General features: G+C 33.8%; 3 protein-coding genes across 3 annotated transcripts; 2 read left to right on the forward strand and 1 right to left on the reverse strand.

Moving 5' to 3' along the window:
- Nucleotides 1-508: 508 nt before the first annotated feature.
- Nucleotides 509-2,980, forward strand: LOC103860397 (proline iminopeptidase). The gene is made up of 11 exons (XM_009137995.3): nucleotides 509-747; nucleotides 863-1,026; nucleotides 1,112-1,210; nucleotides 1,298-1,408; nucleotides 1,496-1,558; nucleotides 1,654-1,747; nucleotides 1,917-2,014; nucleotides 2,113-2,214; nucleotides 2,306-2,419; nucleotides 2,532-2,606; nucleotides 2,692-2,980. Exons 1-11 carry the CDS (start codon nucleotides 624-626, stop codon nucleotides 2,782-2,784), a joined length of 1,137 nt encoding a protein of 378 aa, XP_009136243.1. The 5' UTR covers nucleotides 509-623; the 3' UTR covers nucleotides 2,785-2,980.
- A 155-nt stretch (nucleotides 2,981-3,135) lies between these two features.
- Nucleotides 3,136-6,245, reverse strand: LOC103860396 (DUF21 domain-containing protein At2g14520). The gene is made up of 11 exons (XM_009137994.3): nucleotides 5,500-6,245; nucleotides 5,125-5,201; nucleotides 4,970-5,053; nucleotides 4,749-4,862; nucleotides 4,580-4,666; nucleotides 4,356-4,495; nucleotides 4,187-4,274; nucleotides 4,038-4,111; nucleotides 3,832-3,959; nucleotides 3,505-3,770; nucleotides 3,136-3,398 (listed from the first exon to the last, which is right to left on the reverse strand). Exons 1-11 carry the CDS (start codon nucleotides 5,675-5,677, stop codon nucleotides 3,354-3,356), a joined length of 1,281 nt encoding a protein of 426 aa, XP_009136242.1. The 5' UTR covers nucleotides 5,678-6,245; the 3' UTR covers nucleotides 3,136-3,353.
- Nucleotides 6,246-11,788: 5,543 nt separating this feature from the next.
- LOC103860398 (protein trichome birefringence-like 13) lies at nucleotides 11,789-14,058 on the forward strand. The gene is made up of 6 exons (XM_009137997.3): nucleotides 11,789-12,288; nucleotides 12,352-12,529; nucleotides 12,609-12,749; nucleotides 13,012-13,132; nucleotides 13,301-13,435; nucleotides 13,627-14,058. Exons 1-6 carry the CDS (start codon nucleotides 11,892-11,894, stop codon nucleotides 13,888-13,890), a joined length of 1,236 nt encoding a protein of 411 aa, XP_009136245.1. The 5' UTR covers nucleotides 11,789-11,891; the 3' UTR covers nucleotides 13,891-14,058.
- The last annotated feature ends 551 nt before the right edge of the window (nucleotides 14,059-14,609 follow it).

Below are 14,609 nucleotides of genomic sequence, written 5' to 3' on the forward strand. Positions count from 1 at the left end.
AAAAATAAAGAAATTGAGAAAGAGAAGTAACAAATGTTCTTGTTTAGGAAAATTTTAAACATTTGTGAGAGACACATCCCCCCACGTATCATTACCACCAGTGATTTAGATTATAAAAATATATGAAAAAATTATAAAATAGAGACATTTACTTTTTTATTGAGAGCTTTAAAAGAGAGGGGACGAGAGCATAGAGAGAAAAAAAAATTCAATTTTTGGTAAAAGTTAAGAAAACCTTTTGTCAAAATTTTTTTAGTAAAAGTTAGTAGAAACGTAAAAATAATAAATACCGAAACTTTAATATATACTAGATTCTGATTCGATTTTAAAAAAGACAGATATATATTTTTCTTTAGAAATTTAATTTTTTATATTTGTATTTTTTGTCATATTTATATTTTTTTTATATAATATTTCTTTTAAATGATTAATAGTTTTTCTTTAATAATTACATTAAAATAGTTGGATAATACCTATATCAAATTATCAATAGATCATGTTTGATGTTTTAATAGAAAAGATTATTTTAAAAAAAGAAACCATTAGGAGATTTTGGTTTAGACAGCACGAATAGCGAAACAAACAACAGATCATCATCATCACTGTCCAAAGCATCAAAAGCGATGAAACTAGGTCGCATCATCATCATCCCTCACATTTATATACTCCCATCCTTCTCTCTACCCACTTCCTCTTCTATTCGATCCTTTCCACCATCCCCCAACAATCTCAATCTCTCCTTCCCAGGTTTCCATCTCTCTCTCTAAATACTCTGCTTCGAACTTAGTCATCACGATCTTCGCATGATCCTTGATTTCTCGGTAATTCACTTGATCCGAAATAATCCCTCTTTGCATTTCAGTAAGAAGACGCGCAACGATTCGCAGTATGAGCGACTCAATCGAATCCGGAGTGCCTCAAAGGAGAAGCCTTTACCCTCCAATCGAGCCATACAACAATGGGATTCTAAAGGTTTCAGATACTCACACTCTCTACTGGGAGCAATCAGGAAACCCAGATGGCCACGTAACGTCGTTTCATCCCACTCTCTGTGTAAAAAAAGAAACCAAAGTCTCTAACTTTTTTTTTTTTTGCCTCCCTTTGTTTGCAGCCAGTTGTATTTCTCCACGGAGGTCCAGGAGGAGGAACGTCTCCTAATAACAGGAGATTCTTTGATCCTGAGTTTTATAGGATTGTTCTCTTTGATCAGGTCTCGGTTTCTTAGATTTTCTTTTGACACTAAACATTACATTATCTTAAAGTTAAAACTCTTTCATTTGTTTTTTTGTTTTTCCAGAGAGGTGCAGGGAAGAGTACACCACATGCTTGCTTGGAGGAGAACACCACTTGGGACCTTGTCAATGATATTGAAAAACTAAGGGAGCATTTGAAAATTCCTGAATGGCAGGTGAGAGAGTTTCAGATATTTTTGTTTCCTCTTTTGATGTTGAGGGTGAAATAGGCTTTAAGATTGTGAACATTTTGTTTTCCTCAGGTTTTTGGTGGATCTTGGGGAAGCACTTTAGCACTTACTTACAGCCAGTTCCACCCTGATAAGGTGTGCTAAGTTTGCAAGAAGAAAAAGCATTGATTTGATTATGATAACAAAAAAAAAACCTCCACACATTTTACTTTTATTTTTTTTGGTTTAAGGTTACTGGTTTGGTCCTTAGAGGGATATTTCTGATTCGGAAGAAGGAGATTGATTGGTTTTACGAGGGTGGTGCTGCTGCTATATATCCTGATGGTAATTTCTTTCTTGTTTCCCTCTGGTGGAGAGTTGTGATCATCATTTGCGTTTCTATATAAGCTTTAGTGATCATGGATGGGACTAGACTAGAGTTTTTTTTTTTTTGTGTGCAAGAGTCTCCTCATTCTCTTTCTTCATAAGTGTTTGTTTCTGTGTGTTTAAATAGCATGGGAGGAGTTCAGAGATCTTATTCCAGAAAACGAGAGAGGTAGCCTTGTGGATGCATATCACAAAAGACTCAACTCCGATGATCTGGAAACTCAAGTATGTTGACATCTAAATTACACAAGAAAATACATCGAGCATTATTCCTATTATCTTCTAGTTTGTACGGTGATAAATTGCATTTTTGATCTTAATAGTATGCAGCTGCGAGAGCTTGGACTAAATGGGAAATGATGACTGCTCATCTTCTTCCAAATGATGGAAACATTCAAAAGGCAGAAGATGATAAGTTTTCATTGGTTAGTCCCAGGAGTGTACCAATCTTATCTGAGATTCACTGATCCTCTGTTATATCTTTTAAGTTGATTTCTTAAGACCTTGCTCTTACAGGCGTTTGCAAGGATTGAAAACCACTATTTTGTTAACAAGGCTTTCTTTACCTCGGACTCACACTTGCTGGATAATATTGATAAAATAAGACATATCAAGACCACCATTGTTCAGGTGCGTACTTTATATAGGAAGTTGATTTTGTGGGTTCCAGTTATAGTATATTATGGGTCTGTCTGCCAAGCTGCAACCAAAAGGACTTAAACTGTGTTATTACAATGGGCAGGGAAGGTATGACGTAGTTTGTCCTATGATGTCTGCATGGGATCTGCACAAAGCATGGCCAGAGGCAGACCTTAAGGTAAAGCCTAAGTGTTTTATTTTTTTCTCTGAGTTCTCTTTAAGTTTGTTTTTACTTGTTGGTAACGCGACCTCATCGCCTGCAGATTGTTGGTGATGCTGGACACTCGGCAAATGAGCCTGGAATCGCAGCAGAACTGGTGGTTGCAAATGAAAAGATGAAAGCTTTTGTGGGATGAAAATACTCTATGGACTGCGTTCATATCTTAGGGACTTGTGTTCATTCTTTTTCAAGTTTGTTGCTGCTAAGTAACATCACATTCACAGACGCATGAGCATTCACATAGTTTGTTTTCAACGTGAACCGAAGTATATTGTCACACAAAATCATTTGTAATAGTATTATCCGAAAATGCACGCATTACTTTAGATTTAGTAGCATTGTAGTGTAACTGGCGAGTTATAAAAGAAAAAATTAGCTTGATAATAACTCATGTTTTCAAGGTGTAAGATGTCAAGGAGAAAAAACAAATACCGAATTTTCCAGGCTTAATGGCAGTAGTATTGTTATTTGCTTTGCATTTATGCTGTACGATAAGAACACACATATTAAACATATATCAACAGTTCATGCTAGGAAAACTTTTGTTCCTAATGTTCGAACAATTTGTTGATGTACGGAAATAACTGTATTAACGAAGCAGCGTTCATACATTTGACATACATGACTCTTTGAGTCTTTTCACAACAAAACTTGTAAGATATTTGATCTAGAAAACTCTGGCACCATGTATTGAAGTTGTTGCTGTCACGAGTCTTCAAAATGATGATCCGTCTCATCAAATATCTCTTCCTACAGCCACAATTCACAAAAACAAATGATAAATGAGTTGAAAATAGAACAAACAAAAAAAGTTATGAGAATTAATAGAGAGTAAAAGTAAGTAAGATTTCCTTACTTGAAGAAGTTCCTCAATGACATCTTCCATTGTAATGACACCAACAGCTTCTTCCTCCTCGGCTAGCTTTGGCAGCGAATCTCCGTTCAATTGCAGAATATCAGCATCGCTATCCTTGGACCATCTCTTACTCCTAGACCTTCCTTTATACGAATTCGCTCGGTGTGGAAAGCTTTTCCATTTCTGAAGTGACCTCCTTCTCTTCAACTTCTTTTCTTGTGGGGATCTCTCTTCATCCACATCCACTCTTACTTCAACTACATTCTCTGTTAAAAGATGTTATTAGTGTGAAATCTCCATCTATGCAAAAAAAAAAAGACCAGTTACCATTATTAGCAGCGTCATTACTAGGTAATGGGTTGACCTTGTCGCATTGTCTCACAACAACAGCCATGTGGCTGTGACCTTTCTGGAACTCATTTAATATATCGTATAACGGTAAGGTTTCTGGAACTCTAGAGAACAAAAAAAGAAAGTAATCAACTACAACGAATCTTAAATTGTTTAGATTGGGTAATTAGGTAAAAAGATACCTTGGGATCCTTCGTATGGTGACATTCTTGACCTGTGTTTCATCATCTGGATTGATAGTCAACAAGTTCTTCACCTGAAGAGCCATCACTCAGATTTTTTAACTGTTCGAAAATATGATTTTAAGATTAAAGGTGATATAAAATTATACCAAAACAAGACCGATTATGTTTGTACGTTGCTCGTAGTATACAGGGACTCTGCTATGACCTTTTTCAAGAATCAAATTCATCAAATCCCTGTTGAAAGGACAAAAAGAAACTATGTTTACGCATGACTTATATAGATCAGTGTAGAGGAAGGTTAAAACAAGACAAGACCTGTCTAGTTTTGCGTTGATATCAATCACAAAAGTCTCGGAGATTGGTGTCATTGCATCTTTAACCATTTTCTCAGATAGCTCAAGAGCTCCAGCTATGATTGTTGTTTCATCATGTGTCAGCTCTCCACCCTTACCAGCCTGAAAAGAATAAAGACTGCTTCATTATTTGTCTAGCGTTAAAAGCATAAAGACAAACTTGTCATTTTGAAGATATAGACATGCCTCATTCCCATGCAAATCCACAAGTGTTTTCAGCTCGGCTCTACGGAAAAGTGCTACACGACCATGACCAAGTAGAAAGTCCAGTAGCTGTAATATATACAACAATAAATCAAATGTACAATAAACAAGACTTTATGGACAGGACATTGCAGTGTGTTTTGTTAATTACCTTACTGATTGGCCATGCAACTGGAGAGCAGATCCAGACTAGAACACGAACAAACGGCGCCACTGTCGCACCAATCGCCAAACCATGACGGGAACAAACGGACTGAGGTATAATCTGCACATGAGGAGTTAAAATCAAACTATCATTTTTTTATCACACACACAAACCTACATGTCATATGGAGAATATTCCTGTGCACCAGATCATTCACAAGATCTCACCTCACCAAAGAGAAGAATCAATGTCACTGAAATCAAAATAGCACCCCAAGCAGTCACAAGGGCATCAAGAAAAATAGGAAGCGTCTGACAAAAACAAAGTCAAGTTAATTAATTATTCATGAACTTCATGATTTACACTGGGTGAAGAAGTTTACCTCCATAGCAGCTGCATTGCATATCAGTAAAGTACAAAGCAAAAGATGCTGATTTTTCACAACTGGCAATATCTTTGCTGCATCAATTAATCAAAAAAAAAGAAGGCAAGTAACATCTAATAAACATCTAGAAAATGCATCAACACAATTTAATATCTTCCCAAAAAAAAAAAAAAAATCTGGACCCAGTTTAAGAAGTTAATTAATCATCAGAACTAAATAAACTAATCAGAGAAAATCAAATAACAGGGAGATTCTCGTGACGTCTACCTACCAAACACATGCGAGATACATTCCATTAAAAAATATATAAAAATCAACGCACACGTCTAAGATTTTTCTCAGGTTGGTGAAAAGAAGAGAAATAAAAAGTACCAGCATGTTTGCGATCTCTGGGTGTGCCAGATTTAGCAAGAACCTCGAGATCCACGAGACTCATGGACATAAGACCCAAAGTGAGACCAGACATTAGCCCAGCGAACAAGACAAGCAACACTATCACGAGAATGTGTATGAAGAAGTTGCTCTCGCAGCATTCATACTCCACAGCCATTTATTTTTTACAAACAAGAATACTCAGATATCGCAAACCCTAAAATCTTATGTCAGTGCTTCTTTGAAAACAATTTTTTCCGTGAAAGAACTAGTAATTTGTTAAGCAAGAAACATGAAAAGAAAAAAAAGTTCGAGATTAGGACAGAGATCCGACTAATTAGTGGGAGACAAAAAGTTGAAACACACAAACTCTGGAGCTGGAGATGGAAATGTTTTGTTTCATTTTCTTTTTATCACTCGGTTTGCGGTTCTGTTTGTGTAATAAAAGACTATAGCACCCCTGGAACATAAAGGTATGCGTGTTTTCGAGAAAGGGTGTTTTAGTCCTTTGAAGATTCCATCATGCTGAGTCGATGTATCAATGATTTGGCAGGTGGAATGATTGATATCGGATTCGATTCGAGTATCGTGGTGCAGTGAGAAAGGGTTGTGATGTGATTTTAGGAATATTTTTTTATAACTAAGGCACGTGAGCTATACAATATACGTATAACATTTACGAGTAAATTTTTGGATAAATTCAAATTTCTTTTTGAGATGCAAAAACAAAGATGAATTTAGTAATAAACTCGAAACTGATTGTAAAAATAAGAAATATGTTGATTCGATTTGCGTGATCGATTGTACTTTAGAGATTATACATTGTATTATAACAACTAATTATGTTGATTCGATTTGCGTGATCAATTGTATTTTAAAGATTACTAGATTTGGACCCGCACAACCGTGCAAGTATTAATTTTCATGTTTATATATATATTTTACATAATTATAATATATTTTTAAAGTTACTTATATATTTAAATGTTTATATATAATTATATTAAATATAACAATTTGATAGTTTTCATGCTGTAAGTTAATTGATTATTCAAATCATCACATATATTTGGTATTTTTTATTATATATATTTTAAAATTATTTTTTATTCAATTATTATGATCTTAATCCGTAATTCATAGCGCTAATTTTTTTTTATCAATATTCTTTTACGTTTATTCATTTAATATAATAACTATATATATATATATAAAGTTTAAGATAAGTTAATTTTATACATGAATTATCTAATTTACTAATGTTAACCCGTTCTACTAACATATTATATTAATTTATCAGTTTAAAATAATTTTATCGTATTTAGTTAAATACAATGTTTTATTTTAAAATGATAGATATAACTATAAAATAGTAAAATTTGATATAATTTTTTTCATTTTATAAAAGATAACTGAATATATATATATATATATATATATATTAATGTATAATAACATTAATTTCATTACTAATTACAAAATTAGTGAAAATATTTATTTATAATTTTTGATAATTAAGATATTGTTATAACGTTTTTCAACAAATTTGTTAAGAAAATTAAATATATATATATGTATGTATATATATTTTAAATTAAAAGATATCAAATTATATTATGATTTAAGTAGTTAAAAGATTATATATTAGCATTAAGAAAATACATTGAATATAAATTTTAAATGATTATCCAAATAAAATATCACACATGAATAAATGTGAGTTTGTTAACCAATCCGGGTTTTTAGGAGTCGATGTTATATTAAGAATGATATATTATTAATCTACATTATTAGTAATAAATGAATGATAATTGATTTCTAGTGAAGATCCATTTTTAAAAAATCACACATAAATCAATGTTGTGGCTTCTGTTTTAATATATAAGATATATTGTTGATTATGAATCTTATATATCATCAACGTTAGACCAGGAGTTTTTAATGTAACAACCTAACTAAATAATCAGAACAGAATAAGCTCAAATTAGTTTGATAATTTCATGTTATAGTTTGTTTTACGTTAGGTTTAGAGTTCAATAATAACTGCTGGGACTGCAATTTTATGATGAAAGGTTAATAGCTATGCTATACTGGTAGTGGGCTGATTAATTGTCCAAGAACGTTGGAGCACTCGATCCCTCACGTAAAGAATCTAAACACTAAGTCACTAACTGATAACAAAGAAAATTAAGAACAATAGATAGCCCTAGTTTTCTCCCAGGCACAAACATCGAGGCAGCTATAGCAAATCCGTTTTCTGGCGCCGGTGGAGCTGGAGCTCGCCGGCGTCGGGATAAACTTGTTTCTTGTTGTCTCTTGTTCGCTTACCTGCTTTTCTCTGACTTCGTTCTTCTTCTATTTCCCTTTTTTAACTTTCTGAAACTTGGATTTTCAAGATCTAGTCTACATATTTCCCTGAGTCCACGGCGACGACAGAAGAAGAGAAACCACATGAATCAAACCCTCTCGATGTCGCTATCTCTCTGGTGGGTTGTACTTTCAGCTTCAAATATGGAATACTCACCAGTCAATGCTGCTTACCGCATCTCGGGTTCAAGCCCCGAAGACCTTCTTACCGGAGCGGCGCTGTCAAACTCGGCAGTGGTGGAAGTGGTTTCTTCACGGAGAAGCTCCCTCTCACCAATCAACCTTTTTGCTCCGGGGAAAGCTGAAGAAGACGACCCCTTCACCCCAACCTGGCGCGTGCTATCTACAGGCGAGGAAAACTTCAGATCTGGACTGGATCTAGTAACCAAGGCTGCGCATACCTCCGACCTGTCTGAATTAAGCCAATCTCGGGACTGGCCCGATGAACCGTTAATCTTCTTGTGGTGGTTCTCGCCGGTGACACCGAGAGCTCCGGCTACAACTCGTCATCTCCACAAATCTGGTATGGGCTTCTCAACACTAAAGTTGTTTGATAAGCTTACTAAGGCCTTATCTCCTTTCTTGGGCCTCAAGCCCATAGACTTTTATTGCTATTCACCTTGTATACGGAAGCATCCTGCAAAAATTAGAAACACATTGGTCAAGATAAAGATCACGTATATGATGTCTGATAAACAAGGAAAATTCAAATGGTCTTCACCAACTCCACAACTCTGTTTTGGCTGTACCATCTGTGACAACGTCTCGTGTATATCAGTAGCCACCAAGAGCATGGAAGAGGCCACAAAATCAGTCTGGAATCTCACAGAGATTCTGCTTAAGCTCATCAATTTCAGTCCTTTAGATTTCTCTTTTGTGGAGAAGTCTAGTCAAACCTCCTCCTGCCAGGGCCAGGAGAGATCATTTTTCCATTCCTCCTCCTTTGTGGTGCGAGCTCTACCGCCAATTTCCCTCTCGCAAGGAGGTGATACTTCTCTGGTTTCAAACCAGAGACCTGTTAGTGCCATACTCTGTTTGTTTTCTTGTGTAGCGACTTGTACGGGGTCTGAAGAAACAACGGAATTCGTTTCGACGAAAACCGAAGATATGAGCCAGTTATCAAAGGCAAGACATATAAGACATATGTTGCCGTCTCTCCTGCTCTTCGTCACGTTCGAAGTTGCTTCTTCAACGCATCCGTATTTTTTCTTAGATTTGCCGGATTCGCAGTTGTCTTATCCAAATTCCTATCTTGTTTCAAGCTTTTTAATGTTTAACTTTGCTTGTATTATTGAACTCTACCTTTCTGGTATCCAGCTTTAAATTAATGGAAGATTTGTGCACAAAAAAAAAAGTCACTAACTGATAAATCAAAATAATTGTTTTGTTTAATCTTGCTGGAAAAGGGGAATTAAATATATTGTTAGGATCAGGTTATGCAAATAAAAAATAATGTAAATAATATTCTAGGAGAAGGTCCATTTTAAAATATCACACATGAAAGAAGTCATGACTTCTGTTTTAATATATAAGATACATTATATTATAACACCTAATTAAACTTATACTTACGAAAATATGTAGGGGAAATTACATGTTTACCACTTTTATGGTACTACTTTTCATTTTTACCACCACTAAAGATACATTTTCAAAAATATCTTCTTCATTAAGTGTCAAAAGACTCTTAAGCCATTGTTATTATATATATAATAAATCATTATTTAAATAAAAAATTAAAAAACTAAAAATTAAAAAAATTAAAAAAATTAAAAAATTAAAAAATTAAAAAATTCGAAAACTAAAAAATTAAAAAATAAATTTTTTTTTTAAAAATAAAAAAATAAAAATAATTTTTATTTATGTTTTCGAATTATACTTTTTCAAATTCGAACTTTTTTCTAAATTTTTTTTTTGAATTTTTTTTTAATGTTTTTTTAAAAATTTCTTTTTGAAAAACAAAAATTATGTTTGAAACTATTTTTTAAAATTTTTATATATTTTTTAAGTATTTATTTATATATTTATTAGAATCCTAAATTTCACATTCCAAAAACCCTACGCCACCTCTCAACTCTAAACTCTAAGTATAGATTAGTTAACCATAATGTTATAATTGTCTTTTACCCTTCATTAAAAGTGAGGATAAAAATGGTTAGTATAAACATGAAAAGTGGTAGTATGAATGTGCTATTTGTGGTAATTTCCCAAATATGTAATAGTAGCATTCAACATTTTGGCAATATACAGATCACTTTTTTGTGCATCTCCAACAAAACGTATCATTTTAGGTAGATACTTACTTTCACTATGGAGATCCATATAAATATGTTAATTTTGTTATTTTCGAATGTACTTCAGTTTTTTACACTTGGTATTATTTCTTACACATTCGTGCCTATAGATTTTTTTTTCTATTTCTAGCATTTACACAAATTTAGATTATCTGTTCAGGAGAAAAAAGATGTTAAAAACTTAGAATTAGATAATGATTTTTTTTTCTTTTTTTAGTTGTTCAAAAAAAAAAAGATAAAGATTTTTTTCATGGATAATATGATATTTCTGGAAAACACATAATGATAAATTATATAGGGAAATCCTAAGAGATCATCTATGACTAGTAAAACATGTATAAGATGAATGTCAAGCATGGTTTAAAACGAATGCAAAAAAAAAAAAAATTGAGGAAAGGTAACCACTACATCATCTAATGACATCTCAACCCTTTAAACTCTAGAGCATATGTTCAGTGGATTGATTCATGGACTTCCGAGATACAATGGTATGGAAAGAATCTTAGGATAGAAACAATTTTTGGAACTAAAGAATATAAGAAGGCGCGGTGCGTCTGTTTTTATCTCTTCATATAAAGTTGGAAGAGTTTATCAATGATATAGAAAATATATTTCAGTACTTATCTTCCTAGGATTAATTAGGATAGCACTAAAAAAATTTTATCGCACATATAACACTAAAATACTTATATTCTTTAAATTAACTAATTTAAAATTAGAATTTAGATTTGAGAGATAAAGCTTTAGAAACGAGATTTTGAAATTTTTAAAAAGTTCTAATTGAAAAAAAAAATCAAATTAGAACTTTTTATATCTACAAATTAAAGGTATAAGGACTTTTTACCTTTTTAATAAAAAGAATTTGGTCATTTTTTCCTTTTTTGTGTATTATTTTGGTTAAAGAAAACCATTTTAAGATCATTTGGTAGATTCACCCAACTAGTAATTCAATTCTATTTTATATTCTATATATATGATAAAACAAAAATATTATATGAAATTATACATGAGAAATTATATTTCATTGGTCACTTAACAAGTTAACATACATTATTTTAAATAAAAAATATGTTTTCAGAAAATGTTAAAAATAGTAAACAATATAATACATTTATACAAAAGTGAAATTGTTAACATATCTTAAAAATTTAAAACTTTAGATAGATAATTATATATGATCTAAAAATAATTAATTGTAAAATATAAATTTTGATAAACAATATTTCATATTTTTAAAGCACGGATTCAAATCTAGTTATTTAATTATAAAATATTTATATGAATATGTATTTTATTCAAATGAATATATAATAATTAAAATATCTTTTATAAAGAAACATTTGAAATAGTTTTAAATATTCAATTCAAAATAAACAATCAAAATATTCTGAATTAGCTATCATTTCCCAAATATATACTCAGTCAAAAAAAAATCATAACAATTGAGTTTAAAGTTAAGTGATTATTATTTATAATTTAGTATGTAATAATATTCATAAATGATTAAGAAAATAATTTAATATTTTTTCATTAAAGTATTATAAAATGATTTTTGAAAATGGTATTCAATTTACAGAAAAATTGAAATTTCTCCTGAAATTCAGAGTTTATTTTTTTTTTGAACACTGAATAGAGATGTAGTTTAAAACCTTTACTAAAAGGAAAAATTCGCAATCTCCGCCATGGCTGAGAGCTTCTGCTTCTGAGAGATGCGCTAAACCATCCATCCCCATGGCTACGACGACTCCGACTCCACCCAACAAACTCTCTCTCTTCCCTCTACTCTCCCTCCTCTGCTTCATCTCCATTTTCTTCCTTCTCTCCCTCTCCAAACGCGCTTCCCTCTCCTCCCCACACCCCCACCGCTCCTCCACCCTCTTCCCCCCTAAACCCCACGCCGCTTCCCTCTCCTGCGACTTCTCCCACGGCTCGTGGATCTACGACCCCAACCCCAGATCCGCCACCTACGACGGTAGCTGCAAAGAGATCTTCAAAGGATGGAACTGCGCACGTAACAACAAAACCAACGCCCTCGAGATCTCCAAGTGGCGTTGGAAGCCAAAGCACTGTGATCTCCCCTCGTTTGATCCACTCAACTTCCTCGAAACTCATCGAGATACCAACATCGGTAAACACACGATTCTCTCTGTAATTACAAATCTTTTAAGATTGATTTTTTTCAACAGTGCAGGGTTCGTGGGAGATTCGTTGAATAGGAACATGTTTGTATCTCTCTTCTGCACGTTAAAGACTGTGACTAGTGACTTAAAGAAGTGGCGACCAGCTGGTGCGGATCGTGGATTCACCTTCTTGCGTTATAATCTGACTATTGCTTATCATCGGACTAATCTCTTGGCGCGTTATGGTAGGTAAGCTTGGGAGATCCCTTTTGGTCTAACTCTGATTTGTTTTGATTTGGATGTTTCATGGTTTATGTTTTTTTATTAGCTGGTCAGCTAATGCTAATGGTGGTGAGTTGGAAGCTCTTGGATTCAAAGAGGGTTATAGAGTTGATGTTGATGTTCCTGAAAGCTCCTGGGCCAAGGCTTCAAGCTTCCATGACGTTCTTGTTTTGAATACTGGGCATTGGTAAATTAGTGATTACAAAGAAATGAATCTTAATGAAGTTTTGTGTGTTTTTCTTTCGGTTTATAGTCTTGTCATCAGCATAGCCAACTGAAACATTAGCCTAGACCTCCAACTTTGTATAAAAGAAAAAAAAATTAAATGTTTTTATAGCTCTCAAAATCTCAGGGTCGGTCCTGTTCGTCATCTTTCAGTTTAAAGAAATTTTGTTATATGGGCTTGAGATGTTGTTGACAACCTTCTGCTGCTGTCTCTCTTTTGTAAGGTGGTGGGCGCCATCAAAGTTTGATCCTTTGAAGTCTCCTATGCTTTTCTTTGAAGGCGGCCGACCAATACTTCCTCCTCTACCTCCTGCTGATGGCCTGGATCGGGTTCTGAGCAACATGGTAAACTATTCTGTTTTCTATATTTTCCTTTGTTACTGCAAAATGCAGTTTGAGATGTTTGTTACCCGCCATTTGACAACTCTGCTAGGTTATGTGTTTGCAAAAATGAACATGTGCCATGATTTTTTCCGGCATTATAACTGAGTCTATACCGTTTCATTGTCACAGGTAAACTTTGTGGAGAAAACAAAGCGACCTGGAGGGATCTTATTCTTCCGGACACAATCACCTAGGCATTTTGAAGGAGGTGACTGGAACCAAGGTGGTACTTGTCAAAGACTGCAACCTTTGGTACCTAGAGAAGTAAGTCCTTTTCAGTAAATAATGTTGTTCTGTCCAAAGTTCATGAATCTTCTTTTGCGAGTGGTAACGGATAGAGAGGAGCGTCAGGACAGTAAACTGGGTCATTGTTACACGAAACATACAGTTTTTGTCTCATTTTTACTATGGTAGGTTGAAAGATATAATATTCTGTCTCATTTCGTTAATGGTAGGTTGAAGAATTGTTTTCGGTGAGGAACAATGGAACAAATGTAGAGGTTCGTTTGGTGAATCAACACCTTTACAACTCCCTCGAGAATAGAAGCGGTTTCCATGTTTTGGACATAACTCAAATGAGCGAGTACAGAGCAGATGCTCATCCGGCAACATCTGGTGGAAAGAATCATGATGACTGTATGCATTGGTGCCTCCCGGGCCTGACCGACACTTGGAATGATTTGTTCGTCGCAACTCTCGGTAGGATTAAAAGTTTGTAACCCAAATCACATGCTTTGGGTCGATGGGTCTTTCTCCTTCTAGTACTCTTGTAAACTTTGATGTTTTTGTCTATCAAATTTTTTTATATTTGATCTCTCTTTTTGAGTAACCTACAACATGAGAAGTGTTTTTCAGCACTATAAGGTATTCGAAACTTAAACAATGCACATACGATCTTAAGTTCAAGTTAGGTCGTTTGACACCCAAAGAATTCACTGCGCAGTCTTAAAGTATACGAGGATACTTTGATATGCAACACTGAAATGATTGCGTGACTGTAGACTAAAATAATCCACATGGAAATTTAAATCAGTGAAAAAAATTCCGGGTAGAACTTTTTTTTGTTAACATATATACTTGAATTGATGCGCAATAAGTGAAGGAAAAATAAGTATTATTGTATAACCGTATAAATACAATAACTAACATATTTGCATACATAAATATCTTAGTTTATAGGTTTTCCTAACTGTTGGTGTAGAGGATACAGCTTTTAGTTCCAATACATGGCTAATTTTCCATGGGAGGGACATGGGAGTGACCAAGATGCAAATGCGCAAGCTGCTTATGATGGTAAATATGCCACATATTCTGAGATGATTACTTAGTGCATTTCAAAAGAATTTATATGGCTCACTGGGTAGTGTGGGCTAGCTGCTCATCCTTTATAATCTGAGTAATCCTAATCTAATTTATTTACCAACCCTTAATTCATTTG

The sequence above is a fragment of the Brassica rapa genome, chromosome A03 (assembly GCF_000309985.2).
Source record: "Brassica rapa cultivar Chiifu-401-42 chromosome A03, CAAS_Brap_v3.01, whole genome shotgun sequence".
Taxonomy (NCBI): Eukaryota; Viridiplantae; Streptophyta; class Magnoliopsida; order Brassicales; family Brassicaceae; genus Brassica; species Brassica rapa.

Coding starts and splice junctions, on each gene's coding strand:
- LOC103860396 (XM_009137994.3), bottom strand. CDS start 5,677: ATGGCTGTGGAGTATGAATGCTGCGAGAGCAACTTCTTCATACACATT. Junction 4,112..4,186: donor ACATAATCGGTCTTGTTTTG/GTATAATTTTAT, acceptor ATGGCTCTTCAG/GTGAAGAACTTGTTGACTAT. Junction 3,399..3,504: donor TCATTGAGGAACTTCTTCAA/GTAAGGAAATCT, acceptor TTGTGGCTGTAG/GAAGAGATATTTGATGAGAC.
- LOC103860398 (XM_009137997.3), top strand. CDS start 11,892: ATGGCTACGACGACTCCGACTCCACCCAACAAACTCTCTCTCTTCCCT. Junction 12,289..12,351: donor TCATCGAGATACCAACATCG/GTAAACACACGA, acceptor TCAACAGTGCAG/GGTTCGTGGGAGATTCGTTG. Junction 13,133..13,300: donor ATCGGGTTCTGAGCAACATG/GTAAACTATTCT, acceptor TCATTGTCACAG/GTAAACTTTGTGGAGAAAAC.
- LOC103860397 (XM_009137995.3), top strand. CDS start 624: ATGAAACTAGGTCGCATCATCATCATCCCTCACATTTATATACTCCCA. Junction 1,211..1,297: donor GGATTGTTCTCTTTGATCAG/GTCTCGGTTTCT, acceptor TTGTTTTTCCAG/AGAGGTGCAGGGAAGAGTAC. Junction 1,409..1,495: donor TGAAAATTCCTGAATGGCAG/GTGAGAGAGTTT, acceptor TGTTTTCCTCAG/GTTTTTGGTGGATCTTGGGG.